The sequence below is a fragment of the Plasmodium sp. gorilla clade G2 genome (genome assembly GCF_900097015.1).
Source record: "Plasmodium sp. gorilla clade G2 genome assembly, chromosome: 13".
NCBI lineage: Eukaryota > Apicomplexa > Aconoidasida > Haemosporida > Plasmodiidae > Plasmodium > Plasmodium adleri (nom. inval.).
This window is the reverse complement of record NC_041705.1, coordinates 217,501-238,360: the sequence shown is the minus strand read 5'-3', so window position 1 is coordinate 238,360 and position 20,860 is coordinate 217,501. Positions and strand designations below refer to the sequence as shown.

At 18.6% G+C, this 20,860-nt stretch overlaps 3 protein-coding genes across 3 annotated transcripts; 1 reads left to right on the top strand and 2 right to left on the bottom strand.

The window, feature by feature from the left end:
* Positions 1 to 340: 340 nt before the first annotated feature.
* PADL01_1305300 (MORN repeat protein, putative) lies at positions 341 to 13,243 on the bottom strand (the record flags this gene model as incomplete). Its single annotated transcript, XM_028683578.1, has 1 exon — positions 341 to 13,243. One exon carries the CDS (start codon positions 13,241 to 13,243, stop codon positions 341 to 343), a length of 12,903 nt encoding a protein of 4,300 aa, XP_028539742.1.
* Positions 13,244 to 15,789: 2,546 nt separating this feature from the next.
* Positions 15,790 to 16,971, top strand: PADL01_1305200 (26S protease regulatory subunit 10B, putative; the record flags this gene model as incomplete). Its single annotated transcript, XM_028683577.1, has 1 exon — positions 15,790 to 16,971. The coding sequence occupies one exon, from the start codon at positions 15,790 to 15,792 to the stop codon at positions 16,969 to 16,971; it is 1,182 nt and encodes a 393-aa protein (XP_028539741.1).
* A 571-nt stretch (positions 16,972 to 17,542) lies between these two features.
* Positions 17,543 to 20,701, bottom strand: PADL01_1305100 (SAM dependent methyltransferase, putative; the record flags this gene model as incomplete). The annotated part of the gene is made up of 7 exons (XM_028683576.1): positions 17,543 to 17,620; positions 17,733 to 17,823; positions 17,981 to 18,084; positions 18,201 to 18,262; positions 18,438 to 18,660; positions 18,767 to 20,398; positions 20,492 to 20,701. 7 exons carry the CDS (start codon positions 20,699 to 20,701, stop codon positions 17,543 to 17,545), a joined length of 2,400 nt encoding a protein of 799 aa, XP_028539740.1.
* Positions 20,702 to 20,860: the final 159 nt, after the last annotated feature.

Genomic DNA, 20,860 nt, shown 5'->3' with positions numbered 1-20,860 from the left:
TTCTATATATTAATACACATATATATATGTATATATTTATATATAATATTTTTATATATGTGTAGGGCTCAAAATTTTGTAAGATCAAATAAAAACATGAATATAAATTAAAATTATGTTATATGTGAAACGTTGCTCATTATGAAAAAATTTAGTCAACTTACAAAACTAGTGTTAGTAAAAACACGAGCACGTAAAAAGAATCAATAATAAAAGAATAAATAATAATTATTATTATAATAAAAGGAAATACGTTAGTAGTATGAGACACACAAACATATATATATATATATATATATATATATATATATATATATATATATATGTATATTTTGTATTATTACTTTTTTAAGAAATAATTCAAATCAAATTTGAAAGAAGCATTAAGATAATTTATAAAACTTGTGGACTTATCAAAAATTTCGTTCATAATAGTTTGTACCATATCAGCTAGTGGTAATGTAATATAAGTATCAAGTTCTTGATTTATAAATAAATTATCTGTTTTTAAAATATGTGGTGGTATAGTATTACCTTTTTTTAGACATTTTTCATATGAATTTAATTGAGGAATAATTTGTTCTTTATCGAATGGATAAACTTTTAGTTTATCATATTCTGTATAATATTTCCCCATTTTATCTATTTTATCATTTTTGAAATAGGATAAAATATATCTATTTTTATTTTTACATGTTTTTTTTTTCTTATATATATATATCCCTAGACCTTCTTTTTTAGCTTGTTTAATTTCACCTTTATAAATACCATTTTTTAAATTACATGATCCAAAATGTGAATAATTATTTTGATCCCAGTAGCCTATATAAACTATATTATTAGATGGTATATTGAAATTTATATTAATGTTAGAATTTATATCTATAGAATCATGTGGTTCTAATTTTCTAGCTAAGATATGTTCATTCGATGGAGTTATGTTAATTTGTTTTTGATTATCTAAAATATTAATTTTGGGTTCATTGTATAATTTTCCAAATCCTTGTTTTAATCCTTTATTTAAATTTCCACTATATATAGTATTATCTTTATGTCTTAATATATAACAGAATTTATCAATTATATCATTTTCATAATATCCATGATATAATATTTTATTATGATTATCAATTAATATACCTATACCATGTCTTTTAAAATTAGGAGTAAAATAGCCATAGAAAATATATCCGTTTTTAAAATATATTTTCATTTTTTGACAATTTTTATTTCTTTTACTAGATAAATGTAATTTAGATATTTTATCATCTCTTATATAAATATTAATATGATCTTTAATTTCATCTTTATAAAATCTTCCTTGTATAATATACTTTTTATTTTTTAAATGTAAGCATCCATTGCCTTGTCTATATCCATTACTCCAATAACCTATATATGTATTTTTATCCTTTTCTTTATTTTTAAATATACCATATCCATTAGGTAAAAAATTTTTCATTTCTCCTTCATAAAAAAAATATTCATTATTAAAAAATGCTTTTGGATATTTTTCATTTGTGTTTGGTTCTCCTCTATCATTGACAGCTCCAAAATATTCACTTTTATCAGCATATATTATTTTAGTCAATCCTATACATTTGTTTATAATTGGATAATACAACTTGTCTTCATTTATATTTTTCATGGAATCAATAAATTCATTTTTTAGTAAATTATTTTGATAAATAATATGTACATTCATATTAGATTTATCATTCCTTAGAAATGTTTTATTTTTTGTCTTTGTTATTTTGTCAATATTATCCATATGGTAATTATTATGTGTATCATTTTGTATAATAGAAGATATTCCTGTATTTAACATATTATTATATATTTGATAATTCTCTTTAATTTTTTTTTTGTTTTCTATTAATTCGTCCTTTATTTGTGTGTTTACTAGATTTTTATTGTTTTCCATTTTATTATATTCTAACTTATTTTGTGTGCTGTCTGCATCTACAAGTTCAAAAGAAGGATAACCAATAAGATGTTTAAAATTGTTATTATTGTTATTGTGTAAAAAAATATCTTTCCTTTTATTAATATTTTCAATATTACTTGAACAATAAAATGAATATATATTCCACTTTTTCAAATAAGGCATATATATATCAATAATATCTTTAGACCAACAATCTACGTTATTTGTATAACTATAATTTGCCATAACTGTATTTTGTATTTTGTTCATAATTTTTTTGGTTAATTTATTTTTGCTCTTTTTTTTATGTATATTATTGGTTATATTATATGTTACATTATTTGTTATATTATTTGTTACATTATTTGTTGTATTATTTGTTACATTATTTGTTGTATTATTTGTTACATTATTTGTTATATTTCCCACCTCTGTAACATTCGATGGTATTTCCTTTGTAGTTTTTCTTTGTCCGTTTCTACAAAAATTTGCTTTAATTAATAAAGGACACAATTTATTTATTTTTTTAGACTCTATATTTTTTACATATTCTTTGTCAATTAATGATATAATTCCTTTATCTACAATTTCATCATTACAAAAATTACCTTCATATAAATACCATATATTAAAATATTTGAATAATAATTTGCCTTTACCATTTTTTTCACAATTTCTCCATTCTCCGTCATATATTAAACTATTAAATTTATCATATAATTTCCCTTTCCCATTATATAACATATTTTTCATATCTCCAATATATTTGCAAAAAATTTCATGCCTCCTGTTATAAAATATGAGCTCCCTATGAATGCACCTATTGTAATCATATATATCATTTTCTATATTAAATAAATTTGAACATCTTGATCTTTCTATCTTCTTTAATAAGTAATAATATTTATTTGGATTTTCATTTAAATGGAAAGTTTGAATTATTGATGACATCTCGTCTACTTCTTTCTCATCATATAAATTATCATGTTTTTCATTATATTGATCACTATATTCAACTGAATATTCATCAATTATATCAGTACTAGTCATAGATATATTTTCCATTGTCGTAATAGATATATGATCGTCTTCATCATCAGTTCTACTAAGAGTCTTTTCAAATTGTTCATATTTTTCCACATCATTTTGTTCACTCATATAAATATAATTATAATAATTCTTTAATAATTTATTTACTTTTTTTTTGAAAAAATTATATGTAAAAAGTTGTATATTATAACAAAAATTGTTATTTGTATCTTCAGTTCTTACAACATTTGTGTTGTAATAAATATTGTTATTTGGATTAGCTATAGAATTTTCATTTTTATGACATATATTATTCATATATATATTTTTACATATATATTTTTTTTTCTTTATACATTTATTTGTATAACTATTTTGATGTACTTCATTTATATTATTGGTAAAATTGGGTATTATATCTATAAGTACATTTTTATTTTCCTTCATAACATTATTATATTCTTTTTCATTTTTTAATATTTCATGAGTCTCTAACAATATTTCCTTTATTCTTTTATCCAAGAGGTTTAACTCTTTTTTATTTTTATTTACAATCATATCATCATTTATAGTAATATTATTTCTTAATTTTTCTTTACATATATAATTTATTTGAATAAATATGTCAACGAATTCAGGGGCTGTTCCATAACTATATTTGTCTATGTTTTTTCCATTACATATATAAAGGAAAAAGGCATATTTCTTTTTAATATAATTTTTTATAATCTTATATATATTTGAGAAATTATGATCAAAATTTGTAAAAAAAAATAAATTTTTATTTATATTATTATTATTTAAATGATTATCATCTAATAAAGTATAATATCCATCCTTACAAAAATTATTGGATTTATCTTTTTTTCTTTTATTTTTTAAAGAATGTATAAAGGATGTATCCTTATTATATGAATATGTTTCAATATAGCTATTATCTTCATCTTCTTGTGTTTCCTCCATTTTGTTATTTAAAAAATTATTATTGTTTATATTAATACAAGGATTATACTGCTTTGTATTATTATTTATATTATCTTGCATGATATTATGTCCTTCATCCATGTGATCATTTTTTGTTTGATCTTCATTAGATTGTGTATATGTAACTTCACTGTAATTTTCGTTTTGTTCGTAAATATTATAATCCTTTTTTGCTAATTTCCAACAAATTTTATTATTATGACTGTCAAAAATATATATTAGTAAGTCATTATTTATTATTTGTATATAACATGGTATTAATTTTGTAGAAGATAGATTATCATTCATGTTGTTAGTATTGTATGGATTAAAGGTAGAAAGGGGCCTATCTTTTTGTGATTGATCAATTATATAATCATTGTTTTTTATAGCATCAGTTTGATTATTTTTATTTTTTTGTTCTATGTTTTCTTTATTATATATAGAATTATATTTATCATTAGGAAAGAATATAAAATTGGATGGTAATATTTTCATAAAAAAAAATATAGGAGTTATAGAAGAAAAATGTTCAACTTGTGGATTTAAAAAATGATGTGAAATAATTATATGAGCAAAATTAAAATTTTTTATATGCTTATATTTTGTGCGTATTAATAATGAATCTTTTATATGATTTAGAATATGATTATTCATTATACGTATGTTATATTTTAAATTAGTATGTGTTAAAGACTTTTCTATTATATTATTAAAAAAATTAGTAAGACAATTATTCCAATAATATATTTGCTGATCTATATCATATTTAATTTTTATTATATTAGATTTATTAATAAAGAAAGGGAAATATGGATAATTATTTATGGTAGGATATTTTTTTCTAATTTCATATATATTATGTTTTATATCTGAGAAACATTTATTCATATATTTTTTTTGTTTTACATATTTTTTTACGATTTTTTCATATATATATTTTATATTATTAATAGAAATGTCTACACCGTGTTTCTCAGAATATTCATTTGGATCATTTCTGTTTCTATAATTTTTCATTTTATAATGTTTTTTTATTTCTTTTTTTATAAAATTATACTTATTAAAAAATAGATAATCGATTTTTTTTTGAATATTATATATATCCACATCGTTATTAATTTGATCTAGTAAGAGAAGATAATTTAATTTTTGACCATAATATTTAATAATGCATAAGAATTTATATGCTACTAATTGTTCTAAATATGATATAATTTTAGATAGTAATCTTTTTTTATCATTCGAACATTTTTTATATATTTCATATATATTAAAATGGATGTTATCCAAATTTATATTTGTTTCATCATGTTCATTATGAAATAAAGAATATTTATCGAACAAAGTAATTATAAATGAAATATTTAAATTATCAATTAAAAAATTAGATAATAATTTGATATTCCCTTTATTACTTACTAAAAAGTTGTATTTACTTTCATAAACTTGAATAGTAGTAGCATATATATTTATTGCTTTTTTATAATCAGGTACATATCTAAAAAATATTTCTCTCTTCTTTTTTTTTTCATCTGAAAACTTTTTATGTGACATATCATTTTGATGTGATACATTATTTTGACGTATGTGTATTTTATTTTTCACTGAAAAAATGTTGGATATTTTTTTAAAAATTCCGTATGTATAATTTATCAGTAGGTCTTTTTTTACAAACAAATTGTGATTTCTTTTTTTTTTTTTTTTTCTTCTTATTATTATATTTTCTTTTGATTCCTTTTGGCTATCCTTAGAATTATCTGAATTTTGTAATAGTTCATAATTTGAGTAGTTAGAACTTTTAGCGTTTTTTTTATTATTTTGCTCATCTGATAAAACATTAGACTGTTCGTTTGTAGAAACATCGTCATGTTTGGTAGGCAATATATTATATTGGATATCATGATATGTTTTTTTTTCTTTTCTTTTATTCTTATTATTAGCATCATTATCGTTTAGACAATTTATAAAATAATGTTGTAAGTCTTTAATAAGTGAAATACAATAATGTGATTTAACTTTATACAATATTTGAATTGGTATGAAATAATTATGCTCTATTTCTTTGCAGAAATCATCATATGGTTTGACCATATCAATAATCTTTTCATCACCATTCTTATCATGAAATTCATTATTTGTGTTATCTATTTTATTTTCTTGTTCATCTATTTTTTCCAATTTATTAAGGCAGGCTTTAAAAATGGAAAGATCAAATTTATTTTGTTCCAAATTTTTTTCATCATAATTATCTAATATTGGAGAAAAAAAAGTATTGTACTTTTTCTGTACCTTGACAAAAATATCTTTTGTATTTTTATAATTAACTATTTTATAAATATATATATTATCATCAAAAATAATTTTTGGATTATCTTTATTTCTATCTATATTTTTGTTTTGTTTATATATAATATCATCATTATTTTCTATATCCTTATAAATACTTAAAATAATTTGTCCATTTTGTGAACTTTTTATTTCAAATTCATTACTTACATAATCTGTAATATTTTTTTTAAAATTTTTAAGATACACATGATATATTTCATATTTCTCAAAAGAAGGATGATATAATATAATACGATTATCCTTTTTAATAAAACATATATGATTCGAATGAATATTTAAATAAATTATTTCTTTATTTCTATTTTCTACTTTTATATCTTCAAAAATATTTATATAATTTATATCATAAGGAATTATGAGTTTTCCTATATCTTTACATATGATAGTATATATTTTATAATGTCCTTGGTTTAAATTGTTTTTATTTAATATATATGTATTTATATTATTATATTTTTCATTATCACTATCAATATTTTTATTATGATTTGCATTATCATAATGTTTTTCTGATTTTAAATACTTACAATTATTTGTATTTTCTTTATTTGTACATTCGTTTGGTTTTATATTTATTATATCTTCTTTATCAAAAAAACAGTTTCTCTCATTTGTTTTTTTATCAAATGTAATATTTTTAAGATATTTATTTTTAAATATTATTTGTAATTTATACATCCTATTTGGTTTAATGAATAAACTATTTATAATTAGATTATTTTCATTAATTGTTGTATACGAATATTTATCAATTTTTATAATTTTATATTCTTTATTATATGAATTTATATTATCTACATAAGAATGATCATAATTGTCATTTATGTTATCCGTTATATATTCACTATAAATGTTGTATTTACTATTTATTTGTTTATATATTTCATTTTTGTCTTTTTTTTCAATCATATCATTATTTTGTATATTTGTATATTTTTCTTCCTTAGATGATGATTCCACGTTTGTTATAAAAATATTATATTTTTTATTATAATATAAAGTATATATTTTATGTTTTTTTCCTTTTTTTTGTTTCTTCATATAAATAGATATTCCTTTAGTTATTCTACCATTTTTGCCATTAATTACTTGTATTGTGCATATACACATTTTTTGTTCTTCTCTCATTTCATCATTTAGATATATAGGTATAGTATCTATTTTTAAAACCTTTTTGATCATATCTGAATTTTTATAATAACAATATAAATTTTTGTATAATTTTTTTTTTTTATTGTATATATTATTTTTTTCTGTTTTTAACAGTTGGCATTCATAATGTACACAACCTTCATATTGAAATATTTCTATATGATTAGTTCTTATATTTTTTAATGTAGATATATTTGTGTATGGTTGTTTTAATTTATATTTTTTCTTTTTATTATTATTATTATGATAAAATAAGGAACATATATCATTATTTGCTCTTATCATATTAATATATGTACTTGTCTTCTTCATATTTATTTTTTCTTTTTTTTCTCTTTTTATTATACTGTTAATTGGATTATAAATAAAAATGTGAAACATATATTGTAATGCTTTCATTTGATTTATTATATTTATTTTGATATAATAATTAGAATATATACTTATCATAACAATATGTTTGATATATAAATATATTTGCTTGCAAATGTGCTTTATCATAAAAAAATCGATATATAATGAGATAGTTAAAAGGATTAATAATAAATGGAATGGTATGCATTCATATTTATTTTTTTCATTAAACATAAAAAAAATTAATACTAAAAATAATATGATACTAATAATTAATTCTGAGTAATGTTGTCTTTCTTTTAAATTTTTTATGATAATATATATAGTAAAAATTTGAAAAAAAATCGATTCTATAAAATTATATATTTTTATTATATTTTTACTTTGTTTTTTATTATTATATAATTTTTTTTTTCTTGAATTTTTATTATCTTGGATAATATCGCTTGGTTCATATGAACTTGATGACTGTACATTGTTCTTTTTTTTATTTGACATATTTTCAAAATTATTATTACATTTATTGTTTACATCATTTTTTTTTTTTTTCTCTCCTTTTTCATATTGACTGTCTTTTTGGTATATTTCCGTATGTGTAATTTTATTGTGCATATTTTGATTTATCGAAGTTTTCATAGAATCGTCTATTGGCTGTTTTATTTTATAAGCATCTAATTGATTATCATTTTCATGTTGATCATTTATTATTAATAAATCTTCCTTTATTATATGGCATTTTTTTAATATATCTTTGTTTATGCTTATATAATATAAGCGATAAATAAATATACATAGAAACAATAAAGATAATAACAGGAGATATATATTTATATGAGATATATATAGATTTATATAAATAACACAAACAACTATTATAAATCTTATTAAGACTAGACTATACATATTTTCATTAAAAAAACTATTAATAAGAAATGAATAATTTTGTAAATTATTATCATATGCTTGTTCAATATTTATGAATAGTTCTATATATTGTTTATGAGCTAAAAGTATATATAACTGTTTTAAATTGATTCTTTTTTTTATATATATATTATTTTTAAAAAGACGTATTTTATCATATATATATCCAACATTTATATTATTTAGGACATTCAAGAAAAACAATATATTTTGTTCTTTATTTTTATTGTTATATAGCATATTTCTGTCAATTCGTACTTTGATATATTTATTTTTTTTAATGTCATAGTCTACTGAATAATCATATGTATGAAATGAATTATTTATTTGAGATGTTGAATATATATTTATGATATCATCATCATAATTGTTATATATATTTTGATTGACGAATGTGATATATTTATTTAATTTTTTAGAATCATTTTTATCATATTTAATCAATGTTTGAGGAATGGATGTTATTATATTTTTTAAATCTTCAATATTGTACTGACCATATTGATCATATTGTTCATATGGTTCATATTGATTATATTCATCATCTAATAAATAAAATAACATTTTACAACATTTAAATAAGTTTTTCTTTTTTTGATATAATGATATATTATTGCAAATGTCTAGTTGATCATTATGACGTAAAAAATTATTGTTTGAATGATTTGTATCTATACTATCACAGTCTTTATTTTTTTTATTCATTTCATTTTTTTCATATTCACTATTATTAATCGTAGAATCTATATCCTCCAATAGATTTTGTTTTAGTTCTTCTTTTTGTATGTGTACAAAATTTTTAATAATTTGTTTGAGAAATGATTTGCCCACAAAATTTTTATTTTTCTTTGTTATATTAATTAACATATTTTTCATCTTTTTCTGATCCATTTTTAATATATCCTTTTTTATATTGTCATGTGATGTATTCACCATATTTGAAGAAGGAGAAAATTGTTGATTATCTTGATGTTCTTCTTGATATTTATGATAATATAATATATTTTTGAGAAATATTTTGAAAGGAAAATAATTTACTATTCCACTTATATGATTAATATATTTAGGAATAAATTTCTTGAAATGATAATTATAAACAATATGATTATTTATGTATACAATAAAAGGTATAGGAATCATAATATAAAGAATTATAAATGACACAAGTAAAAATAGACAAATAATTTTAAGAACAAGAAAGTCTATATAGATAAAATATAATTTAATATGATATATATTTTCAAATTGTATTATATTGCATATAGAAAATATTAATGGATATAGAAATATATCAAATATAAATAATGTAAAATTTTGAATAGATAAAAAAGGTATATGTAATTTGTTTAGATATTTATTTTTAGATATAAATTTTTTAGATATAAAATAAAATAATAATAAAATAAATATGATATTTATAATGTTTAAAAGTGTACTAATATATATATGTAATAGTTTCATGTCTTGTATTTCGTTTTCTTTTTTCCTTTTCTTTTTTTTTTTTTTTCTTTTCTTCTTCTTTTTCCTCATATATATATTTTTTATATTATTAATAAAGTATTTTTTTAATTCCTCAAATTTTTTATATGTCATGTTGTTGTTTTGTTCTTGTTCCTTTTTTGTGTTTAAAGAAAATAAATATTGTAAATAGTTTTTATTAAACCATGCAACATTATTTTTGGGAGAAGAATTATTTAATATGTCATTGGAGTTATTTAAATTATTATCATTTTGGGTATCATGAATATGAATATTTTCAGCTCTTTCCACATTTTGATTATTTTGATTATTTTGAATATTTTGAATATTTTGAACATTTTGATTATTTTGAATATTTTCATTTATGTCATTTTCTTTGTCCATATTACCATGCACATATTTATTAGTACCATTATATTCAATATGTTTGTCTGTTTTTTTTAGTGTATCTTGTTCCATATGATTATTATAACCATCAGATGAATTATTATCAACATTGTTTTTTATATTATTAGTGTTAATATTTTGTTGTGTTTCTTCATGGGGGTCATCAAATATCATATAACTTTGAACGTCCTCATTTTTTTGTAACATATTAATTTTTTTCCTATATATCTTAAGATCATAAATAAAATGAGATATAAACGAAAGACTTTGCATATTTTTTATAAAATAGCTAAACAATGATGGGAATGAATAATTTAAATTTATGAATGTTAGTATTTGTATCATTTGAATAGGATTCATCATTTGTACTGGTTGAAGACATGATAAGAAAAAGATATAAAAATATGAAAAGTAAGACAATATTTTAAGAAGAAATTTATAAAAAACATATTCTCTTACTATTATTAAATTAGTATCTAGAATTATATTTGTTTTGTTTTTTAATATATCTTTATTCTTTTCTGTATTATTTAATATTTTGATATTAATGATTTCTTTTTCTTTTCCAATTTCATTAATTTTATATAAAGTATTTTTAGTAATTTCTTGATTATTTATAAATAAAGTGACTAAAGTGTTGAGTGTATTATTAGTATTATTCAAATATGTTATATTATTATTACTATAATTTTCTTGTTGTAATAACAAGTTGGTGTTTAAGAAGAGATAATTATTTTCTTGTCCTTTTTCTTTTTTAAATATTATTTGTATATATGATTGTTTATTTTTTTCCAAGTAACAAATATTATTTTGATGATTACAATTAGCATTAATTAAAAATATTATAAAATATTCATTATTTACTAGAATATTTTTAGGAATTTTATGTACATAAAAGTAATAATGAACAACAACGGATTGTTTTTTATTATATTTTTTGTCTTTTTTCTCATTGATATTATCTTCTATTTCATCATATATTTCTTCATACGTATATTGTAAGAGGAACATATTTTTTATAGGATATAAAACCTTTTTTATTTCATTATGATTATATATTTTTGTTTTTGTTTTTTGTGATGAGGATAGAAAAAAGAATTCATACCACAACTTTTTTTTAATATTAACTGGATTTCTATTTTTTTTGTTCTTATAAAGATGAAAAAAGTCTTCTTCGTATATATTGTTGAAGAAATGATAAGGTATTTTTTCCTTATTATAGTAAAACCTATTTTTAGAATTCATATTATAATTGATTGTTTCTATATTATAATTATTATCATTTGAATAAGTTTTATTACCACTATTGTTATATTTATGATTATCCATTTTGTATTTTTTTGTATATTTTTCACTTTTTAATTCCTCTGTACTTTCATCAATGTAATTATTTTCTTGTAACCTTTTCCATAGATATATACAGTCATCATAAAATTGATCATCAGGTAATTCGTTTAAGGTCATTATATTATACTCAGATAATACTTTCTTATTATTTATTGTAATGTTATTTAATTGGTTGTTATGAACTTTTATTACAAATAGAAATGTGTCTGATGATGTGTATATATCATATTTATGTTTTTTTACATGAAACGAAGGAGTAATAAAACTAGGATTATTATAAACAAACAAATTATTATTATCGCTTATTAATTTACCATTATTTTGATTATTACTTTTACTATTAAGTGAAGCATAAGATGGATTTTCCTTTTCATTGTTTATATTCTTTTCGTTATCATATAAATATGGATTATGTATCTTATCCTCTAATTCAACAATATTTATATCGTATATATTGTTTAAATAGCTTTTATATGTCCTATAACAATAAATATTAATTTTATAAATATAAAATTGTTTTTTTTCCTTATCACAAGTACTGACATATATATTCATATTATCAGTAGTACAATAAAACTTGTAGAAATAGGATTCATATATATAATTTTCTTCTTTCAATAAATTGTTTTTATTTCTATCAATAAATACGAAATTATATATATAACTAGATGCATATATATATAATGGTACATATCTTTCAATATTAATATCTATTACATGATATCTTTTAATTTTGTTTTTATGTACTAGACAAAAGACAGGATATTTTAATTTGTTATCAATAATTTTTATATTATTTGAATGTAATAAATCTGAAATTTTAAAATCATCCTCTTTATTAAGTAATATATGATTTATAAATAATTCTCGTAATCCATCTATTTGTTTTTTTTGAAATATTATAATAATAGAAATATAAAAGCAATGACTTTTATATTTATAAAGTGATGGGCATACTTTATAATTTACTTTTTTATCATTTTTTTGTATATCAAATTGTATAATATCACTCTTTATTTTTTTATCATTTTCGTTATAGAAATAATATATATCTTTTTTTTTATTACTATTTTTTGCTACATTAATAAAATGTAGTTGTAATTTATTAGTATTAACGGAGCACTCAATTAAATATATATACTTGAACAAAGATTTTATATTATCATATTTAAAATTACATTCTTCTTTATTTTCTATATCTATGCGATACGGGTTTTTTATTTTGTTTATTTGAGAATTATATTCATAGTTTATTTCATTTTTTATACAATAGTATATATTTGTAAATAAGCATGTTAAGATATATAATACTTCCTTTTTTCTTATCATCATTAACATTTTTATTTTCAAAAAAATAATAAATATTTTATTCTGTTAATAAAATATTATATTTAAAGACAAGATATATTTTTAATTTCATGATGAATTAATGTAATGATGTCATAGGAAGGGGGGGGGGGTATACGTAAATGTGAATGTTATATTTGAATTTTTTATTTAACACAGCATGTGTATAAAAAAAAAATAAAATATGTATATATGTATATGTGTGAATTATAAAATAAATAAATATAAATAAATAAATATATATAAATATATATATATGTATGTGTATTTATTTATTTTTTTTTTATTTATTTCCCCATTTGACATAATTATTAATGTAGTTTCTTTTTTTTTGTGAGATATTCTTATGTCTATATATCAATAATAAATAAATAACACTACACATATATATATATTTATATATATATAATTGCACATTCTAAAAAGCAAAAATAGTTGCATATTATTTATTTTTTTTTTTAATTTATTCATATGTATGTGCTTTTATTCGTATTTATATTGTTTTTAACATTTATTTTATTTTATTATTTTTTTTTTTTAATACACACAATTGTGATGTAGAAATGTATAAATATCACTCAAAGGAATAAGCCATTGTATATATATAAAAATAATGATTATATATATATATATATATATTTGTGAAAAAATATTAATAAGGAATAAAAAAAAAAAAAAAAGAATATTATACGACATATAAATTATAAAATAAAACCTTTTATTTATTCTATGAGTACACACATATATCGTTATACTGTAACTTGAATGATTATTACTATATATGTAGGCCTATGGACATATTTTTCAAAAACATAAAAAATATTAAATAAGAAATATATATCAAACTAGCCAGATAATAATCAATGTATATTTAATATTTAACAAATTAATAAATAAATATATATATTATTTATGATACAGAGGAAGAGGAACAATAACGAATGATTATATATATGTGTGTAGATATTTACATATATATATATTTATATATTTATATATATATATATTTTCCTTTTTTTTTTTTTTTTTTGGGGTGATTTTGAGGAACAATGGAAAACATTAGAAGAATATTAATCAATTTTATTTTTTATTTGTAATATTAACATTATTTTTGAATGTATTACTTTTATGTGGAATAAAAAATTTATATATTTTTTTACAGTTGAATATCTTATGTTTTTATTTTTATAACAATATAAAATTATAAAAAGAAAAATTATATTATATTGAAATGTTGGATCCATTAATAAATTAAATATATAATATATCATATATTTTATAAATCAATAGTTATATAAAAAAATGGTAAAACATTTCTGACGTTTCTTTTAATTATAATTATATAATAATAATATTATATTTTAAAAATTAATATTTCATTATATATATATATTATATATAAAGAGAATAAATTAGAAAAATGTATTATATTTGAATATAAAAATGAAGAATATATGTAATATATATTTATTTTATATTTATTTTATATTTATTTATATTATTTATATAATTTATTAATATTGTGCCATAAAAAAAAAAGAAAATATATTTATATATATTCATAATGAGATAATTGGTATTCCATATATTGTAAAACAAGTGTGCCTATTTCTCTTTTGAAAAATAATATTTTATCCCATCGACATAATATATATATAAAATATTTTATATATATTTCATTTTTTTTTTTTTTATTTGTATAGTTCATTTATTTTCTTTTTTTTTACCTTCATATTATCGTACATACCAAATGAAAAGAAAAAAATAAATAAATAAAACAAATAAATAAATAACAATTTTTAAGAGGAAAAATATAAAAGTAATAATAAAAAAAAATATATATAAATATATATATGTTTTATAATACATTTTAGTTATATATTAATTTTGTTTTTCTTTTTATGCAAAAACAAAAAAAATATAAAATAAAATAATACTAAAAGGAAAAGGAAAAAAATAGAGGTAAAATAAAAAATCTTGTATGTTTACAAAAATATATCGAACAAAATAATGAGGTAATTAAAAAAAAGAAGAAAAGAGAAAATAACATAAATAATAAAAAAATATATATATTATATGATATGATATATAAATAATATGTAATATATGTATATATTTTATTATTTGTAATATATTTTGAAAAGGTATAATGGTTAATATATATTTTTTACTTATTCACTTTATATTTTTCAATTTTGTTGATTTATAAATCTGTTAAATGATACATCAATTATTATATATTATATTTTTATTTTATGTGAAAATTTTTTATGTCATATAATATAAATTTTTAAATATTCCATATTTATTATATATATATATATATATATATATATATATTCCTCCTTTTTAGTACATAATTTTGTGATTTATTGTGATATAACATAATTTACCGTTTAATATTTTTGCTTAACATGTTTTAATATATACCTTATAAATTTTGTTTATCACACACATATACATACATACATATATATATATATATATATATATATTTATTTATTTATTTATTGTTCTAATTAGTTACGATGGATAACAAGGAAAGCATAAAATTGTATGTGAAGAAAGTTATTGAACACCGAGAAATTGAGAGTAAAGTAAAGAAGTTAAGATTAGATATAAAAGAGTTAAATAAAAAATATGAGAAAACTGAAGATAATTTAAAGGCCTTACAAAGTGTAGGTCAAATAATAGGTCAAGTATTAAAACAACTAGAAGATGAGAAATTTATTGTGAAAGCTTCTAGTGGTCCTAGATATGTAGTAGGATGTAAATCTAAAATTAATAAAAGTAAATTAGTAATAGGTACAAGAGTATCATTAGATATGACAACCTTAACAGTTATGAAAAGATTACCATGTGAAGTGGATCCTTTAGTTTTTAATATGATAAGTGATATAGATAAGAGTGAAAATAGTACAAACAAAGTTAATTATAATCAAATAGGTGGATTAAGTGAACAAATAAGACAAATGAGAGAAGTAGTAGAGTTACCTATACTTAATCCTTATTTATATAAAAGAGTTGGAATAAAAACACCTAAAGGTGTTTTATTATATGGTCCTCCAGGTACAGGGAAAACATTATTAGCAAGAGCAATGGCATCTAACATTAATTGTAATTTTATGAGAATTGTTGTATCAGCTATTGTAGATAAATATATAGGAGAAAGTGCACGTATTATTAGAGAAATGTTTAATTATGCAAAGGAACATCAACCATGTATTATTTTTATGGATGAAATTGATGCTATAGGAGGTAGAAGATTTTCTCAAGGTACTTCAGCTGATAGAGAAATACAGAGAACACTTATGGAATTATTAAATCACTTAGATGGATTTGAAGAATTAGGTAATGTCAAAATTATTATGGCAACTAATCGACCAGATGTATTAGATCCTGCTTTAGTTAGACCAGGAAGATTAGATAGAAAAATTGAAATACCCTTACCAAATGAAACAGCCAGAATAGAAATACTTAAAATACATGCAAATAAAATGACTAAACTAGGAGATATAGATTATGAATCTGTATGTAGATTGTGTGATGGATTTAATGGTGCTGATTTAAGAAATGTATGTACTGAAGCTGGTATGTTTGCAATCAGAGCTATGAGAGATTATGTTATAGAGGAAGACTTTTACAAAGCTGCCAGAAAAATAAGTGAAGGAAAAAAATTAGAGGGTAAACTTGAATATGAAAAGATATAAAGTGGTTGAGCATAAAGGTTTTTATATGAAAAATTATCCAAAAAAAGAAAAAAAAAAAAAAAAAAAAAAAAAAAAGAAAAAAAAAAATAATGAAAATCTTCCTTATCGGATAAATATAAAAATTATGTTTTACTTCTTTATATATATATATATATATATATATATATATATTGAAAAAGAAAAACCATACAAAAAAATAATATATTTTTTTAAATGATAATCGAGATGATTATATTTATTAAAATTTGAACATTACAAAGATAACAAAATACATTTCAATAATGAATAAATGAATATATAGATATATATATGTGTATACATCCAAAATAGGCATACATAAATATATTATGCTATATTATATATATATATATATACATATATTTCTTTTCTTTTTTTTTTTTTTTTTTTTGTTTAATTATAATAGATAACTATGTTTCTTGTATATATATATATTAATATATATATATAAATTTTTGAATTAAAAAAAATAGAAAAAACATAAAAAAAATTAAAAATTTTATTAAAATAAATAATTATGATACATATGTACAAAGATATTAACTGAAATTTGTTATTCTTGTTTAAATTTTTTCTTATTTTTAATTTCATTCATCTCGAATTGTAGTATTTCTTCCTTACTTTGATGAACCTATAAATTATATATATATATATATATATATATATATATATATATGTGCCTATATTAAATGACAACTCACTTTTGTTTTTATTTGTATTTTTGTTTTTTTTTTATTTTTAACCTTTTTAGAGTCCAATTTTAAATAAACTATTGTTTCAAAATGAGGAGTTCTTGGGAATGTATCCAATGGAATAATATCTTTTATAATATAACTAAATGAAAAAAAAAAAAAAAAAAAAAAAAAAAAAGATCTGTAAAAAGTAATATATCAATATAATATTAGTATTTCATACTGCCCACAATTTATTTTATTATTTAATTATTTTATTGTTTTATTTTATTTTTTTGTCTTTCTTGAATTTCATCTACCCTAAATTAATCAAATGGCTAATATCCTTAAATTGAGTGTGCACATTGCATGATACATAAATTATATGCTTGCAACATAGTCCTCTTATCCATCTTCTAAATACCTGAAATGTTTTTAATATTCAACAAAATTTTTAATTATTTATAATAAAAATAAAAAACATATAACTTTAAAGGTAATATGCATATACAATGTTTTATTTAACAGGTATATATTTACCTTTCCACATCCTTTTCTGGGGGGGTTAACAATTATCAAGTCTGGGATTGGCATCACAAATTCTTAAAAAAGGAAAATAATCAAATGATAAAATGATGAGGTGATCATATGATAAAGTCATGAAATGAACATAAATATATTAATATAAATTGTTAATATTATTATAAAATTATTATATGTATAGACAAATGTCCTTCATTTTGTAACTTGTAAAAATATATAAAAATACAATCTTACCATTTTGTTTAAATTTGATGAAATCATTTTCATTCGAATATTCCATATCAGTATTATTATTATTATTATTATTATTTATATATTCGTCATTATTAACATTAAGTTTTTTAAAAATATCTTCTGTTATAATATTATCATTATTTTCTTTTAATGTGTTCGTATTGAAATTTTTTAACTGTTCATAAATAAAACCTGGTAAAGTACTATATGGCGACTGAATTTTCTAAAAAAAAAAAAAAAAAAAAAAAAATATGAAATATTATATAAATCTATTAATACTATCCATTGTTATATAAAATATATCATTTTAAAGAGAATAAAAAAAAAACCTGTATGTTTTCCACAAGAATATTTTCATTATTTGTCTGTATAAATGTTAATGTAATATTTTGTTTTATTTTATCATATAAATCAATTTTTTTTTCTTTAACAGTGTTAACAATATATCTTCTTATATGTAAGTTTATTTGTTTTAAATTATGTTGATTAAATAGATCTATTTGTATACATCTAATATTTTTAATTTTATTTAGATTCATATTTTCTTCTAATGATTTTATATTATCAATAGAATAATCAATACTAATAACACGATCAAACAAATTTGCAAGAGGTATAGAATAAAAACCAATACCACAGAATAAATCATATAAACATGTATTTGAAGAATTGATTTTATATTTTTCAATTATTTTAGAAATTATCATAATAATATATTGATTTAAATATTGATTTGGTTGGAAAAAAGTATTTGCTCCTAATTTATATATATAATTATTATATGAATGATATATATGATTTTCTCCATATAATAATATTTCTTTTTTGTTTTGTTTTAATTTATTTTTCTGTTCATTATATAAGACACTTTTGATAGACGGATTTTTTAATGCTAAATTATTTGCTATGGCTATTAAATTTTTTTTAGTTTGAGAATTTGTTAATGTATATCCTATAAAATTTATCAATATTTGTTTTTCTTTATTATAATCACTAATTTTTATATCTACACTTTTAAGATATCCATTATTATTTATTTTATTAAATATATAAATATTATTTTTTATAAAATGTTCTTTTACTTCATTTTTAATCTGTGTATAAATATCTTGTATATATTTATCATGAATATAACAATTATTTATATCACAAATTTCATAACTATTTTTTTTATAAAACCCGATGGATAAATGATCAGTTACACAAAAATTAATAGATGATTTATTTCGGTAATTATAGTCATTTGAATATATAAAGTTATATAATTTCGCATAATATATATTTCTCTTTTCTTCATTATTTTTTTCTTTTTGATAGATCTTATATATTTGGTCTTCATTTATATTTTTATTTTTATTTTCTTTTTGTATTGTTATATTATTGTATTCATTATCTACAATATTATCATCATTATTTTTGTATTCATATTTTTCATTTTCTTCGTCATATATAATATTCTTATTTATATCTCTTTCTTCCAAAATATTTGTATTTTCTGGAACGTCTTGATCCTGATTATCCATATTATCATTTATATATTCAGATTTAATTTGTGATATTTCTATTAAATCTTGTTCGTTTTTTTCATTCAGTGTAACAAAATTATGATAATCTTGTAAATAATTTTGACTGCTATATAAAATATTTATATTATATTTTTCACATAAAGAAATCAATAAATTCCTCTTTAATTGTTTTTCAAAATTATAATCAATGTGTTGAAACATACATCCTCCACATTTAGAAAAATGTTCACATTGTGGTGTTATTTCATATTTACTTTTTTTCGTTTTGCATAATACTTGAAAGCTTATCTTTTCTTTTTTCTTATTAATTTGTAGGACTTTTAGATTCACCTGTTCTTCCGGAATTAATAAAAAATATTTCAAAAAAAATAAGGAATGTTTTCTTGTAACATACAGTGCGATTTCTCCATATCCTTTTGAATCAACATTATGTACCTATAAAATAAAGGATTATAATAATGTGTAAATTATTATAATATATATATATAAATATATGTATGTTTTCCTTTTTTTTTTTATTCAACTAACTTTTACTCCATGAAGGATTTGATTCTCATATATACTATTAAATACATTATTTCTATAAATTTTGAATTTATCATATTCCTTACTTTTTGTAAGTGTTATTATTTTACTTTCACATACATCACTAATTTCTCTTTTCAATATTTGATAGTTAAAAAGTTTTCTTTTCAAATTCTTGAAAATGTGAACATTATAGAAATTTAAACAATACATTGTGCTCCATTTTTTTTTTTTTTTTCATTTTTTATAACTTGTAATAGTTTCATATTCTTATATTCAAATGATAGAGAAAAATATTAAATGAATAAATAAACCAAAAAATATAAATATATATATATATATTTTTCCTTTTTTTTTTTTTTTTTTTTTTTT